At 44.2% G+C, this 17,212-nt stretch overlaps 2 protein-coding genes across 2 annotated transcripts in view; one reads left to right on the top strand and one right to left on the bottom strand.

Annotated features, from left to right (window-relative positions):
- The first annotated feature begins 3,953 nt into the window (after positions 1-3,953).
- LOC132770938 (pleckstrin homology-like domain family A member 2) lies at positions 3,954-8,081 on the top strand. Its single transcript, XM_060768377.2, has 2 exons — positions 3,954-4,577; positions 7,652-8,081. The coding sequence occupies exon 1, from the start codon at positions 4,048-4,050 to the stop codon at positions 4,570-4,572; it is 525 nt and encodes a 174-aa protein (XP_060624360.2). The 5' UTR covers positions 3,954-4,047; the 3' UTR covers positions 4,573-4,577; positions 7,652-8,081.
- A 4,261-nt stretch (positions 8,082-12,342) lies between these two features.
- SLC22A18 (solute carrier family 22 member 18) overlaps positions 12,343-17,212 on the bottom strand; it is a 78,067-nt gene continuing 73,197 nt past the window's right edge. Inside the window, exon 11 of the mRNA XM_060768390.2 lies at positions 12,343-13,335. Within this exon, the coding sequence (XP_060624373.2) occupies positions 13,145-13,335 (191 nt within the window). The 3' untranslated portion in view covers positions 12,343-13,144. The remainder of the gene's footprint in view (positions 13,336-17,212) is intronic.

The raw sequence follows: 17,212 nt of genomic DNA, 5'->3' as shown, positions 1-17,212 counted from the left end.
GACCGAGTTGTATGAGTGCAGCATGTCCAGCCCTGTTTCATCTCTGGTACAGTGCATATCCAGTATCATAATAGGATCCAATAGCCCTTCCAGCTAGTTGCCTCATGTCAAATGGCACTTGCTTCCTCCTTGCCTTGGGCATTAAAATGAGTGGTCTCTGACCTTACCATCATTTCTTCCCTATGGACGAGTGAGAGAACCACCTCATTCAGCCCCTTGGCATAGAATGACCAATGTTCAGCTAGTAAATGTAGAAATCCCATCCTCCTTTCACAGTCTTGAATGCTGGAGTTTTGAAGTCTTGGATATGCTGTCCTCATGGACTGTGAAACAGAAATTAATTTCATTATGTAATTGCTTGACTGAGTGAAAGAGAAAGAAAGCAACGAAGTGGCCTGCTGGATTCCCCCCCCCCCCCTTTACAATATGACATTTCTGTTCTCTGTCAGAAAAGAGAGCTGTAGTGTTTAAAAGGAAACCAGGCCTTATGCGGAACAACTTAGGGAGTTGGGCATGATCAGTTAGGAGAAGAGAAAATGGTTGAAATAGCTGATGAAATCTCACGTGGAAAAGGAAACCAGCTTGTTTTCTGCTCCTCCAGATACCAAGACACAAACCAATTAATCCTTGTGTTGTCAAAGTCTTTAATGGCTGCAGTTGCTTTGAGTTTTCTGGGCTGTATGGTCATGTTCCAGAAGCATTCTCTCCTGATGTTTCACCCACATCTATGGCAGGCATCCTCAGAGGTTGTGAGGTCTGTTGGAATCTAGGCAAGTGGGGTTTATATATTTGTGGAGTGTCCAGGGTGGGAGAAAGAACTCTTGTCTGCTTGAGGCAAGTGGGAATGTTGCGAATAGCGACCTTGATTAGCATTTAATGGTCTTGCATCCTCTGAGGATGCCTGCTATAGATGTGGGCAAAACTTCAGGAGAGAATGCTTCTGGAACATGTCCATACAGTCTGGAAAACTCACCGCAACCCAATTGGTCCTTACTGCAAGGAAAATGATTTCACCAGAATGTTAGGAAGACCTTCTTGAAGGCAAGAGCTATTTGATAGCAGAATGTACTGCCTTGAGGCAGGGCGGGGTGGGAGAGACTCTCCTTCTTTGGAGATCTTCCAAGAGAGATTGGAGTGGGTTGCTGTGAGTTTTTTTGGGCTGTGTGGCCATATTCCAGTAGCATTCTCTCCTGATGTTTCACCTGCATCTGTGGCTGGCACCTTCAGAGGTTCTGTTGGCAGTGAGGCAAGTGAACTGTATGTATAGCTGTGGAATGTCCGGGGTGGGAGAAAGCACACTTGTCTGTTTGAAGCAAGTGTGAATGTTGCAATTAGTAAGCTTGAATAGCATTGAGTAGCCATGAAGTTGCAAAATCAATCAGTGAGGGCATCTGGTAGCCTTGCCTCTGTTGCCTGGCCAAAGCTCTCCTCAAAGTTTTCTTTCTGGGCAAGTCTGTGTGCCTCCCCCACACCTTCCAGGGTTGCTCTTTGCTTTCTTCTGCCCTTTCCCAGAGTGCATTTCTCTCTCCTTTGGCCCGGGCCTTCCTTCCTTCCCTCCCTCTCTGCCTACTCCCTTGCGCTTTTGCAGGATGAATTGCCTCAGGAATGCAGCTGCTGCCAAGCCCACAATCTCTGAGTCAGCTGCGGCCTTGGGACTCTCCCCAGGTCTCATTCAGTTCCTGGGATGGGTCTGGGTAGTGAGGCATGTCATAGAATCACAGAGTCTGAAGGGGCCACAGGGGCCATCTAGGCCCTTTCTACACTGCCATGTAAAATCTGGATTATCTGCTTTGAACTGGCAGTGTATAGAATCATAGAGTTGGAAGAGACTTTGTGGGCCATCCAGTCCAACCCCCTAGCAAGAAGCAGGAAAAAAATCACATTCAAAGCACTCCCGAGAGATGGATGGGGTAGATTCATATAATCGAATTCAAAACATATGTGGATTATCTGCATTGATAATCTGGGTTACATGGCTGTGTAGAAGGGGCCTGAGAATGCTGGAGGCCAGTCCTGTACAGTGGGCCCTCAGGATCCCACTCGTGGTAACATAATCCATGAATGACCAGCTAGTGTTACGACAACAGGGTAGATTCATATAATCGAGTTCAAAGCATATGTGGATTATCTGCATTGATAATCTGGATTACATGGCCATGTAGAAGGGGCCTGAGATGCTGGAGGCCAGCCCTGTACAGTGGGCCCTCAGGATCCCACTCGTGGTAACATAATCCACGGATGACCAACGAGCATTACGGTATATACAACAGTGTAGTAAAATAGCACCTCTTATATAGAGTGGCAAAACCAAGGTATACTTTTGGGATTTTTTTTTGAAAAATGGGTAAATCTATGGATGCAGGGTCTGTGGATAGGGGTAGGTAGGCTGTACTGTGAATCCCATAATTCTGTGAGATATTTCCACAGCTGTTAAGTGAGTTCATAGCAATATTGTTGGGGCCCAAGCACAATGAGGAGAGAAACAGTAAAGTACAATATGCACCAGGCACCAGTGAAGTCCAAGGAGGCATTTACAACAGGCATGGGCAAACTCCAGGTGTTTTGGACTCCAACTCCCACCATTCCTAACAGCATCAGGTCCTTTCTTTTTCCCCTTCAGCTTCTTAAGAATGTTAGAATGTTGAGGCTGGCCAATCAGAAACCACATGCAAATTAGTAGGTCGAGATAGCTCTCATGCATGGATGAACTACGGCCAGGGGCGGCTTGTCCATTACGCGAAGTAAGCAATCGCAGAACACTTTTTTTTGCCAGGGGCGCAGATGCGCCTGTGTAAATGCCCCTCAACTGCCACTTGAGGAGTGCCCCCTCAGCTCACAACAGCCCTAGCAGTTCGGGGGGAGCCTTGGTTTTCTTGCCTTGCTGCTGGGCGATCCTCTTCCCAAAGGGGCCGGGCCCTTGAGCCTCGCCTAGCCCCTCTCATTCCTGCTCCACCTGGCCACCGGGTGTGTGAGCAGAGCTGGCGCTCAATCGTTCTCTGCGTTCGATCCCTTCCCCATGACTGGCTTCCTTTTCTCCTGACTTTCTCTTCAGCCATTGGGACCAAGAGAGAGAGAGAGAGAGAGAGAGAGGGAGCCCCTCCGGCTGGAGGTATCTCTCACCTCTGCTCCCTCCTTTGTTTTTGCGCCTACCTTCAGGAAAGGTGGGCATCTCCACCTCTCTCTCTCTCTCTCTCTCTCTCTCGGTCCCAATGGCTGAGGAGAAAGTCAGGAGAAGAGGTGACTTTTGGTGCACATGCCGGGGTCTTCAGGCATGACTCCAGACCCAAAGCGGGCCAGGCAAGGGAGCAAATGTGGCAAGTGTAGTTACTGGGATGCATAGTTCACCTACAATCAAAGAGCATTCTGAACTCCACCAATGATGGAATTGAACCAAATATGGCACACAGAACTCCCATGACGAACAGAAAATATATATCAGTGATTGGTTGGGGGGGGGGGGGGGAGGAAATACTTTTTGCTTACGCTGAAAATTACCTAGGGCCGCCTCTGACTACGGCCTTGTCGCCAGGCATTTTGGACTTTGACTCCCATCATTCGTAACTGCCTAGGGCCCCTTCCTTTTCCCCTTCAGCCGCTTAAACGGAGACAAAAAAGGTGAATTCTGAAAAGCTAGGTTGAATGTGCCTTGGCTGGGATGGTAAAAGAAGAGTGGGTAGGGTGCCCTCTAATTGAGCCACAGAGAGAACAGCAGGGGGGCTCCATTGGGGAGATTCTGGAGGGGATTCAGGTGTAGATTTCGGGCAGTCTGATTCCACTTGAGGTGCCCTGTCTCCGTTCTATGGTACCCTAGGCGTTGTAGCTTCATGAGGCACCAGTCCTCTTGGGCTGGGAAGGCGGAAGACTTGTCAAACTGCACCTCTGAAGATGCCATAGCGTTGGGCCACGCGGGGAGGCGGAGTCGGCGCCAAGGGGGCGGGGCTTGGGAAGGCTATAAAGGCTTCTCCCCGCGTGTCAGGTCTGCCAGTCCCAGAGGGAGAGCGGAGTGGGTTGTTCCGTGGCTGCGCAGCGGGAGACGCCTCGGTGAGCATGAAGGGCCCCGTGCTGCCTCCCTCGGGGGCCGCTCCTCCTCTTCCTGGCTCGGCGGGCGTGCTGCGGGCGGGGGAGCTGGAGAAGCGGAGCGCCAGCCTGCTGCAGCTGTGGAAGAAGAAGCGGGCGGAGCTGCGGGCGGACGGGCTGAGCCTCTTCTCGCCGGAGGGCAGCGGCGGGAAGGAGCTGCGCTTCGGCGCCATCCAGAAGGTGGACTGCGTGGAGCGGACCGGCAAGTACGTCTACTTCACCATCGTCACCAAAGACCGGAGGGAGATCGACTTCCGCTGCCCCGGGGAGAGCTGCTGGAACGCCTCCATCACCCTCGCCCTCATCGACTTCCAGAACAAGCGCGCCCTCCGGGACTTCAGGAGCCGGCGGCAGAAAGAGGGAGAAGAAGAAGGGGGAGAGGGAGAGGAGGAGGAAGGAGGGAAGGCCCGGAAGGCCCCGCAGAGGAGGGAGCCCGAGCGCGCGCCCTACGCCCAGGCCCCCACGCGCCGGCCCAGGCTCGCGCGCGCCCCCTGACCAAGGTGAGCTGCTGCGCCGGGATGCGTTCTTGGACCTGCTGCCACGGCTCAAGGCGAGGGCACCCCGGGAGGTTGGGAAGGCACCTGGACGGACCCTGGCAGGGAAGGCGAAAGACCCTGACAACCTAAAACAGCCACGAGTCCATAGCATATAGAGCAGGCAGGAGCAAACTTCGGCCCGCTGGTTGTTTTGGGCTTCAACTCCCCACAATTCTACCGGCAGATCTAGATAGAGTAGGCAGGGGCGAACAGGAAGACAAAATCGCATGTAAAAACCGAGTTTTAAGTAGCGTCAACTTCATTAATTGTAGAAGTGTATTTGCCCCTTTGGACGCCTGCTCCTCCATCCCGATCTCCCCAGGCTTTTCCTGCTCTCTAGCAGCAAAACCATCACTGATGTGATCTAGAGGCAGATGAAAATCCAGTGGGTCGGAAACTTGTCCTGGATGATGTTCTTAATGACTACCAAACAGACATTGACTGGATAGCAGCAGCTTCAGTCTTTGAAATAAGTTTCACACCAAATGTAATGCACAATGCTCCCGATCTAGCATATTTCTTTAAGGAGATGAAGTTTGCTGCTCAGCCCCAAAACAGCATGAAAGTGCTTGGGATGCAAACTTGCAAGTCTGCCCCAAATCAGTTCATTAATACTGCATTGTAAAACAAGTCAAACCAAAATCCAGAAGAAAATGTTTGGGAAGTATCTGAAATAATGAGTCAAGCTTATTGTGATCCCTGCTTTAATCCAGTTAGATCAGGCATGGACAAGCTTCAGCCCTTCAGGTGTTTTGGATTCCAACTCCCACCATTCCTAACAACCTCAGGCTCCATCCTTTTCCTCCTGAGCGGCTTAAGTGGCTTTTTTTGTCTCCATGACGTAGATTAGGCAAGAGCAAAGTCTGACCATCCCTCCAGGTGTTTTGGACTAACACTCACCATTCCTAACCACCTCAGGCCCCTTCCATTTCCCATTCCTGTTTAAGCAGCTAAGGGGGGAAAGGAAGGGGCCTGATGGGATTTAGGAATGATGGGAGTTGACGTCCAAAACACTTGGAGGGAGGGCCCAAGTTTGCCCGTGCCTGAGTTAGATATTATGCTTAAGTTTTGTGACTTTGTGATCAAGCACGTTGATTTTAATAGCATGACAGACTTTCAATTGTTAAGATGGGTATTCAGATTATATTGACCAGTACACTTTAGAATTTGGTGCAGAAGGAAAACTTGGAGTAGCAACCAAGCAGATGCCAGAGGCATTTGTTAAGGGAGAAGCTAATTTGGGCTGGGCCAGCGCTGTTCCATCCCAATGTGTGGGCATTGCTTGCGTGTGAGCCATGAGCGTGGGCGCTTTCTTTCCCAGGAATGGCATCTTTCAGCGTGAGACTGAGCAGAGGAGACTTTAGTCTCTTGGCTCGGAGGGGGCCATTCATGGAATCTGGGACTTTTCACTCCCACTGGAACGTCTTCATTTTAATACACTTAGGAAACAGGAGGAAAGGAAAGTAGTATCTACACATGCAAGGGAAATGGGATTTAACCTATGGGAGAACTGCAGGGCCATTTGCCAGAATTTGTAAGAGATTTGTGTGTGCCCTAAAACAACCACACTACACATAGGAGAAGTGAGATATGCTGATTGCACATAGATTCAGAGTCTGACTTATGATATTTTGCAGCATTTACTGGTCTGGATGCACTTATTGGCTGGTGCTGCCTTTCTCCTGGACTGCAACAGAAAATCTCCTGGGAGAAGAAAGCTGGACTTGTGCTTGCACAAGATAATATATACATTGTCAATCTAATAAATTTTTAAATTATAGTTGGATCAGTTTCCCAAAAAGAAAAGAAATTGGTACTGGAGTCCTTAAGCTCCTTGAGTGTGCCTTGTGAATTCTGGAACTAAAGTTCTCTTGCTTAGCAAGTTAGATGAGTAGAAAACCTAATGGGAATGGACATGGTAGTCTTACCTCCCTCCCTTAGTTTTCTGAAAACCCAGAGTAACCCAGTGCTTAGGGATATCGATCTCTGGTAGAATTACTCAAACCAAAATACAACCAAAACAAGGGAATTGAATTCTATTAAAACCACTTCCAAATTAGTACTCTCTGTTTTCAGAAGACTAAGGGAAGGGAGTAAGACTTCGATGTTCAGTTGCATGGTGAGTGTGCACCACCAGTATGTAAATATTCTCTTTCTGTATCCATTTCCAATAAGTTTTCTACTCATCTAACTTGCTAAGCAATAGAACTTAAGTTCCAGACTTCGCAAGGCACATTCAAGGAGCTTAATGGTTCCAGTGCCAATTTCTTTGGTTTTTGGGAAACAGATGCATATTTGCATGAGTTCAGTGTTGGTGAAAGTATGCATTAGATTGCTCCGTACCAGCATACTTGAACTCAGGGGGACTAACAGCTGAGTAAATATATGCATAGGGTTGGGTTGGAGACCTTGAGATTTTGAGACAAAAATTGCCTCCCTACTTAGATTATAACTCCAAAAACCGATTGGATTGCCCTCAGAGGAATATACACTGCTGAGTAGGCACCCTATATAACTTTCTCTTTCTTGAGTCCTCAGCAAAACCTGACATCCAGTGGGAATCCTGCAGCATGTTGCTGGATTACAAATCCCAGCAGCCAGTGGTACAGAATGCTGGGTTGCAATGTAGAGAGCCACAGGATTCCTAACTCTTATTTATTGTGTTAAGCAATAAAATATGATTATGACTGTATTCATGCATATTCTACATTTTCACTACGATTGAGACTCAAGTCAGTGTTCAGAATATTAAAACCAGAACTGATTAAAAACATAAGTTTGCGTGTATGCTTTAAAAAGCAATTAAACAGTTTATAGAATGAAAGCCAGTTAAATGAGAGGATATAAAGAAAACAACAAAACATAACCAGCAAGGCTTAGCTGGGCTCATATAATTATGGCAAAATTGGATTACATTATTAGTTATCTCTACATAGGATTTTTTATTGAGCTAGAGATTTAAAATGAGTTTGTTTTAATTAATGCTTTTAGTAATGATTTTGTACTAGTGTTGCTAATAAAATGCTTTTCTCTTTCAGTGAACTGTGGCTCTAGGTGACAAACAAAATAGGTTGTCTTGGACTTTGAAACGGGCCAGGATACCAATGAAGGAAAGCAACAAAGAACGCTTAAAAATGCCTGGTTTCTTCCAGGTGCAAAGCAGCAGCAGAGCAAAGAGGCCAAGCTTCCCCGAAAGGCATTTACAAGCCAAAGACTTTGAAAAAAGAAATGTAAAAACTTAAGGAAAGGGATGACTGTGAGCGTGGATGCCTCATTTTGCAAAATGTTTTTTCTATTTATAGTATGTGATGAATATGCAGCCCCTGCTGGCGCAAAACCACTTTAAATTATTTGTAATATCTATATTTGTATTTATTTTGATAAATATCTTTAAGCACATTTGTCTTTAAATTACTTCTAGCATTTAAATGTGTCCATTCCAGATTAAATGCTTTTTTTATGATTCCATTTCTGACATCAAGCGATTTATTTTTATCAGCAGAAGATAAAAAGGTACTTTCCTCCTCTAGCTCAATAGGATTTTATGGGAAAAACACTTACGCTAATAGTGGGATTGTTATTGTGCTCCAGTAGTCTCAGCATGGCATGGGCAAGGACGACAGAAAAATAAGTGTAGTTTGTAGAAGTTATTATTTGGATCACACCTCCCGGAGCCAACCAGATAATATGATTTTGCTGTCTGGGGATTCCTGGAATTATTGTCTAAAATTAACTTCTCCAAGCTCCAAATTGCACTGGAAAAAAGAGCTTTCAGTGAACTTTGTGGCTCACATGAGCTCCCAAGCTACATTCTCCCCATCTTCAGGAGGCTCAAACAAAATATTGTTCAGATGGGAATTGAGAAATGGCCAAAAGCTGACATTTGCTAGGATTTCCAGCTCAGATCAGTTGCTGTTGTACATTTCAGACTGGTCTTCATCCAAATTTGAGCCTGCACTGCTGTTGCTAGGGCTAAAGTCCAATTTTGAAACAAAGCTTGTCTGTTCAGGGCTGGGGGTGGTGGCGGCACTGGCATGGAGAGTTCATGAGAGATGCCTTAAGAGAAAAGGGGAAAACTCTTCAAAGTCATTGAAGGGAGGGGAGAGGCATGAAAATGACCACACAAACACATGGGCCATCTTCTTTACCCCTTTAAAATTATCTCCAAGAGCCTCATGGAGAGGAAACAAGTCACAGCACTTCAGCACGAAGCAACAGTGTTCCACACTACTGTCATTGCACAACAGTGCTAGGATACCCATGTCCTTTCAGATGTTATTAGACTCTAACTCCCATCATATCTCATCCAAACCAGTGGGAGTTGTCTAGACAACATCTGGAGATTTTCCTGTTCTACAAATTCTTGGTATATGAAATACAGGCAGTCCCTGAGTTACATGCCTCCAGCTTACAATTAGCTCATAGTTAAGAATGGGTGAGACAATAGGAAGTGAGAGAAATGTATCCCTTGGAAGAGCATTCAGACCTGAAACCGTTATCATGGGGAAACTATCATCAATCCTGTGTCCACAACAAACTGATTGCTTTTCAAAATCCAATTATCACAGGAAGAGAATGTGAGGTGAAATCTTCTGAACAGAGGCACAGATAGCAAAAGGAACATCACCGAGTGTTAACCCTTCCCTATGCTATCGATCTATCTATCTGGATGAAGTTGTACTATAAAAATGTGCCTGTTCTGACTTACATCCAAATTCAATTTAAGGACAAGCCTACAGAACCTATCTTGTTTGTAATTTGGGGGCTGCCTGTACTTGGAAACGTAACATTTATGAATTCTATACCAGGAATCCTCAACCTTTTTAAGCAGAGGGCCAGTTCACGCTATTGGTAGTTTTTCAGACTATCATTTGAAAAAAATAAAATGAATTCCTATGCACACTGCACATATCCTATTTATAGTGCAAAAATGTGAAAGAACAATACTATATTTAAAACAAAGAACAATTTTAACCAACATAAACTTAACAGTGTTTCAATGGGAAGTGCGGGCATGCTTTTGACTGATGAGAGAGTCAATTAGGATTGTTGTTGCATGCCTTCAAGTTGTTTCAGACTTGAAGGCAATCCTAAGTCTAAAGTTTAGGGCAGGGGCCAGGTAAACGACCTTGGATGGCCACATCTGTCACTCGGGCCTTAGTTTGGGGACTCCTGTTCTAAATAGTTACTATTAAATAGTATTTATTTATAAACTAGAAGGGTAGGGGGAATTTATTATGGCTAGAAGAGACTATGTATGAATGCAAGGTTTGCTGACTGATACCTCTGAAGAGCTCCTTAGCACAGATTTCAAGATCTAACACCTAACTTGGGGATATAGTTAAGAAGAGTGCCTGGTGTCCTAGTTCTGCCAAACAACATATTTCACAGATTGATGTTAAAATTCTGCTCTAAAATGCACTGTACAAATCAATACATCTAGTCTTCAACTGCAAGCAATGTATCTTGCACAATAGTCTTAAAACGTATTTGAGTGGAAGCAGGCAGGCCCTATTGCTTTTTGCAAGGCCATTTGGAATAGAAAGACTCCAAAAAGTTTCAAAAAATAGCCAATTGACAGAATATTATGAGAATATACGGCTATTTTTTGTATTTAGTTACTTTATTAAACATGGAATCCTCAGAAGTGATCTTGCCAGTTTCTTCTTCTGAAATATATCCTACATCACCTGTGCTTCATTGACAATCTCCCAACCAATACTAACCAGGGCTGTTAGCTTCCAAGATCAGGTAGGTTTTTTGGTGTATTTTGGCACTCTTTATCTTTCACATAATTCTGGAATTGAAATGTGTTCTCTCTAATGTAATACAAAATATCTGTTCATGTGTTACAAAATTAGGGGATTTTGACTAATTACTAGCTCCAACTAGGGGAGATCCATCAATAAAAATGTGCTAAACCAGTAATTACATAAATGTAATTGATTCCACTCTAGTTGGAACGAGTGAGTGAATTTAACGACTTGTATTCATGTGTTGATAGACTGAGCTTTCCTTCTGTCAGAATTTGCCATCATCTAAGGCAAACACATTTTTTATCACAAATAATGTATCAAGGGCCATGTTGATTCTTTTCTGTTCAAAATGGGGCTGGGGCAGAACATTTCCATAGAACTGTGGAATGAATACAGTTAACAAATAAAACAATGATATTTTAATGCAAAAATACCCACAGCATTATGCCTTTTTAATCCCAGTGTGATTTCTTTTTTTAAAATCTTGTCACCTCTGTTAAGCATATGACTGAAATCACGGTCATTAAAGAAGCCCCAAGTGGCGCAATGGTTAAAACCCTTGTGCCAGCAGAACTGCTGACCAAAAGATCAGTGGTTCGAATCTGGGGAGAGTGGGTTGATCTCCCTCTGTCAGCTCCAGCTCCCCTTGCAGGGACTTGAGAGAAGACTCCCACAAGGATGGTAAAACATCAAAACATCTGGGTGTCCCCTGGGCAATGTCCTTGCAGGTGGCCAATTCTCTCACACCAGAAGTGACTTGCAGTTTCTCAAGCCACTCCTGACATGAAAAAAAGGTCATTAAAACTCTTCCATAAATTCAAAATGGCTGTTTTGTTTAATATGTATTTTTCTATATATTTTAATATATAATTGGATAAACTGCTATTCAAAATACTGCTTAAAGTGAAGAATAGAGTAGGTGATAAAATGGCCTCCACTTGCAAAGGACAAAGTGAATGAGTGCAAGCTATAAACTCAGTTGATGCACACACTAAAAAGATGGAAAAATTGCAAAATTAACAGGTATGGATGGAATAATAAAATTGCATAATATGTCAAACCAGAGTGGAAAGTCAATTGTGATTCTCTCACCTAACTTACAGTGGAAGAGCAATATTTACATGTGCTGAAAGCTATGTGCCTGGAAGCCAGGCAACCTCGTGAGAAAAAAAGATGGAGATTTTCATTTTCACTCACTACTTAATTACACAAGATATAGTGCTGGTCACTTAGGACAATTCTAGCCCCACATTAATTGTTATGGCAACATAGAATCATAGAATTGGAAGAGACCTCGTGGGCCATCTAGTCCAATCTCCTGCCAAGAAGCAGGAAAATTGCATTCAAAGCACCCCTGACAGATGGCCATCCAGCCTCTGTTTGAAAGCCTCCAAAGGAGGAGCCTCCACCACACTACGGGACAGAGAGTTCCACTGCTGAACAGCTCTCACAGTTAGGAAGTTCTTCCTAATGTTCAGGTGGAATCTCCTTTACTGTAGTTTGAAGCTATTGTTCCACGTCCTAGTCTCCAGGGCAGTAGAAAAGAAGCTTGCTCCCTCCTGCATCAGACTTCCCTTACATTTTATACATGTCTCCTCTCAGCCTTCTCTTCTGCAGGCTAAACATGTCCAGCTCTTTAAGTTGCTCCTCATAGAGCTTGCCCTCCAGACCCTTGATCGTTTTAATCGCCCTCCTCTGGACACATTCCAGCTTGTCAACATCTCCCCTACATTGTGGTGCCCAGAATTTGACACATTATTCCAGGTGTGGTATGACCAAGGTCTGATCTCATGGAATCCTGGGATTTCTAGTTTAGGAATGGGAATTTAGAACTCGCAGCCACAGAGAGATAGTGCCTTCCACCAAACTACAATCCCCAGGATTCTGCAGTTAAAGTGGCATCAAAGGACTGTAATAGTGTAGTACGAAAGAGACTTCGGAAAACTTTAAAAGGGGAAGAAAATTAATCAACATTATAGGTATCAGTTGCCCTTTTATTTTTAATGTATTAGTTACATTTTGATGCTGCTTTTTTCACAGTGAGTTCAATGCGGCATACTTGGTTCTCCATCCTCCTCCTTTTTTTCTTGCAACAATTCTGTGAGTTCGATCGGACTGGCAGGGAGTGGTTGGCCAAAGGTCACCCAGTGAGTTTCATGAGTCACCTTGATTTCCCAACTCTGAGTCCTGCATTGAAATTGCTACACACAAAGGTTACTATTAGGGACAGCAACTATCTATCACCTCCTGCATGAGATGCAGTGTGCCTCTGCTAGTTGCCAAAAAACTTGAGAGGAAGTGTTCTTGCATCCTTGTCCTGACTGTGGGCTTTCTCAAAGCAACTCGTTGGCTGTCAAACAGATGAGCCATTGATCTTATGCAGCAAGGCCAACACTATGTTCTTCTGTGTTTCTATGCCTTCAATTCTCCTGTCAACTTATGGCAACTTCATGAATTTCATAGGGGTTTCTTAGATAAGGAAACCTCAGAGGTGGTTTTGTCTTTCTTCTGAAATATAGTCTACAGTACAGTTCATTGATGGTCTCCCATCCAAGTATTAACCAGAGCTGATTGCTTAGGTGTCAAGGGCAGGTAGGGTCTGATATCTATAGGGTGTTTAGGTGTCCTGAAGGTTCTTACTCAACAGTATCTATAATATGCTGTGCTGTGTTAAGGGAGTTGGTTTTAATTAGTCTTCTTTCTGTGAAATAGGTCAGTTAAAATGAGCATCTTAAAGTGTAATTGGAATATGACACATCAGCACAGTTCATAGAATTAATTCTTTACATTCTCTTCTTTATGAGGGATCCTTTTCTTTAAGAGATACAAAAACAGAAATGCATTGACCACTAGCTGTAAATAACCAAAGCACGAGACCCCAAATCTTCTGTATAAAAATCCTCCAATTGTTGGTCCTATCGTCCGCGTCAGTGGCATAACGGAAGCACTTATTCCCAGCATGGCACCTAAGAGAATGATGAAGAAAATGAATGTTAACACCTATTCTAGTTCTCTAACATTCAACTGAGCCTGGTCTTCTACCATCCAGATCTTGCACTACCTTGGGAAGATGTCCTAGGGATAAAACTTTAGTTTCAACAACGTATAACTTTGCAAAGCAAATGTTACAATAACATTGATTTCATACTATTAACACACAGCCATCATGGCCAGCAAAGGAGAAAAAGGATGTAACTATGAATATAGTCTAAAATCCAATTGCTAGTTCTAACTGGAACAAACAATTGAATCAATTGGGTTACACAAGTATTGATTTATCATTCAGCAACTGGTTTAGTTGATTAGGCCCAGAGTACACAACACACCATATCTCTCTATATGGACCTGCCCAGGCCTTGGGATCTTCAGGAGAGGTCCCTTTATTCTCACTGCTTTCATGAGCAAAATGGGTAGAGGTACATGACAGGACCTTTGCAATGTTTGCTCTTAGGCTCTGGAATTCTCTCCCTAGTAAGCAAAGTCGTAGCCAGGGGTGGTGGTGGTGGTGGTGGTGGTTAAGTGTTCCAACCCCTGCCCCCGAAACCTGGTTTACTCAAGAATTTTAATTGCTTAACCAGATCTACTACTGCGGACAAGAGGAACATCGAAGAAATGGAGTAGCCTTCATAATTAATAAGAAATTCGCTAAAGCAGTGCTTGGATACAACCCAAAAAATGACAGAATGATCTCAATTCGAGTGCAAGGAAAGCCTTTCAACATTACAGTGATCCAAATATACGCCCCAACCACAGCTGCTGAAGAAGCAGAAGTAGATCAGTTCTATGAGGATCTGCAGGACCTACTGGATAATACACCAAAAAGAGACATTATTTTCATTACAGGAGACTGGAATGCCAAGGTGGGAAGTCAAATGACAACTGGGATCACAGGCAAGCATGGTCTGGGAGAACAAAACGAAGCGGGACGCAGGCTGATAGAATTTTGCCAGGAAAACTCGCTGTGTATAACGAATACTCTCTTCCAACAACCTAAAAGACGGCTTTACACATGGACCTCACCAGACGGTCAACACCGAAATCAGATTGACTACATCCTTTGCAGCCAAAGGTGGCGGACATCCATCCAGTCGGTGAAAACAAGACCTGGGGCTGACTGTAGCTCAGATCACGAACTTCTTATTGCCCAATTTAGAATAAAACTAAAGAGATCAGGGAAAATACACAGACCAGTTAGATATGATCTCACTAACATTCCTAGCGAATATACAGTGGAAGTGAAGAACAGATTTGAAGGACTAGATTTAGTAAACAGAGTCCCAGAAGAACTATGGACAGAAGTCCGAGACATTGTTCAGGAGGCGGCAACAAAGTACGTCCCAAAGAAAAAGAAAACCAAGAAGGCAAAATGGTTGTCTGCTGAGACACTGGAAGTAGCCCAAGAAAGGAGGAAAGCAAAAGGAAACAGGGATAATAAGGGGAGATATGCCCAGTTAAATGCGCAATTCCAGAGGTTAGCCAGAAGAGATAAGGAACTATTTTTAAATAGGCAATGCATGGAAGTGGAAGAAGACAACAGATTAGGAAGGACAAGAGACCTCTTCCAGAAAATTAGAAACATTGGAGGCAAATTTCAGGCAAAAATTGGTATGATAAGAAACAAAGATGGTAGGGACCTAACAGAGGCTGAAGAGATCAAGAGAAGGTGGCGAGACTATACAGAAGATCTGTATAGGAAGGATAATAATATCGAGGATACTTTTGATGGTGTGGTGAATGAATTAGAACCAGACATCCTGAGGAGTGAGGTTGAATGGGCCTTAAGAAGCATTGCTAACAACAAGGCAGCAGGAGACGACGGGATCCCAACTGAACTGTTTAAAATCTTAAAAGATGATGCTGTCAAGGTGATGCATGCCATATGCCAGCAAATATGGAAAACACAAGAATGGCCATCAGACTGGAAAAAAATCAACTTATATCCCCATACCAAAAAAGGGAAATGCGAAAGACTGCTCAAACTTCCGTACAGTGGCCCTTATCTCTCATGCCAGTAAGGTAATGCTCAAGATCCTGCAAGGAAGACTCCAGCAATACATGGAGCAAGAGTTGCCAGATGTTCAAGCTGGGTTTAGAAAAGGCAGAGGAACAAGAGACCAGATTGCCAATATCCGCTGGATAATGGAGAAAGGCAGGGAGTTTCAGAAAAACATCTATTTTTGCTTCATTGACTATTTTAAAGCCTTTGACTGTGTGGATCATAATAAACTGTGGCAAGTTCTTGGTGGGATGGGCATACCAAGCCACCTTGTCTCCCTCCTGAGGAATCTGTACAAGGACCAAGTAGCAACAGTAAGAACTGACCATGGAACAACAGACTGGTTCAAGATTGGGAAAGGCGTCCGGCAAGGCTGCATACTCTCACCCAACCTTTTTAACTTGTATGCAGAACACATCATGCGATGTGCGGGGCTCGATGAATGCAAAGCTGGGGTGAAAATTGCTGGAAGAAACATTAACAACCTCAGATATGCAGATGACACCACTCTGATGGCTGAAAGCGAGGAGGAGCTGAGGAGCCTTCTAATCAAGGTGAAAGAAGAAAGCGCAAAAGCTGGGTTGCAGCTAAACATAAAAAAAACCAAGATTATGGCAACAAGAATGATTGACAACTGGAAAATAGAGGGAGAAACTGTGGAGGCCGTGACAGACTTTGTATTTCTAGGTGCAAAGATTACTGCAGAGGCAGACTGTGGCCAGGAAATCAGAAGACGCTTACTTCTTGGGAGGAGAGCAATGTCCAGCCTCGACAAAATAGTAAAGAGTAGAGACATCAGACTGGCGACAAAGATCCGCCTAGTCAAAGCCATGGTATTCCCTGTAGTAACCTACGGATGTGAGAGCTGGACCTTAGGGAAGGCTGAGCGAAGGAAGGTCGATGCTTTTGAACTGTGGTGTTGGAGGAAAGTTCTGAGAGTGCCTTGGACTGCGAGAAGATCCAACCAATCCATCCTCCAGGAAATAAAGCCAGACTGCTCACTGGAGGGAAAGATACTAGAGACAAAATTGAAATACTTTGGCCACATCATGAGGAGACAGGAAAGCCTAGAGAAGACAATTATGCTGGGGAAAGTGGAAGGAAAAAGGAAGAGGGGCCGACCAAGGGCAAGATGGATGGATGGCATCCTTGAAGTGACTGGACTGACCTTGAGGGAGCTGGGGGTGGTGACGGCCGACAGGGAGCTCTGGCGTGGGCTGGTCCATGAGGTCACGAAGAGTCGGAGACGACTGAACGAATGAACAACAACAACCAAGTTATTAGTAAGCCAGGTTTATTTTTTAACCTGACACATTTCAGGGCAGGGTTGAACTTTTAACCCTCCCCACCCCAGCTACGGCTCTGCTAGTAAGGCTAGAATGGCTCAATTTTTGCTGTCTGTCCATTAGCAGACAAAGCCTTTCTTTTTATTTCAACAGGATTCGGGAACTGAAGGTTTGAAAGGAAAAGGCTCATGAGTGTGCTGTATGGTTTTAATTGTACTGCTTTTAAACTGCTTCTTAATATTTTTAATTTTATATTCAAAAAGTTTTTTGTATTGGCAATGTAAGTCCGTTGTAATAATTCTTTTTATATGCTTTGACTACAGTATACACGTTTTAATTTGTAAGCTGCATTTAGTCTCAGTTTTGGGAGGAAAGGGGTAAAGAAAGGATATAAATAAAATTAACAACTCAATGGGTCCAAATTAGTTGGGAATAGGAATTTGTTCTAGGCCAAAAATAAGAAGGATCAAGGATTTATTAAGAGGACTGTATTGTTAAATCAGGCCCTGAATGAAAGGATTTCCAGTGTGGCTGTTTGTAGTACCTACTTATAAAGGAAGG

Source organism: Anolis sagrei, chromosome 1 (assembly GCF_037176765.1).
Source record: "Anolis sagrei isolate rAnoSag1 chromosome 1, rAnoSag1.mat, whole genome shotgun sequence".
Lineage (NCBI taxonomy): Eukaryota > Metazoa > Chordata > Lepidosauria > Squamata > Dactyloidae > Anolis > Anolis sagrei.
The sequence above is the reverse complement of the archived record's forward strand: the minus strand, read 5'-3'. Positions and strand labels throughout refer to the sequence as shown.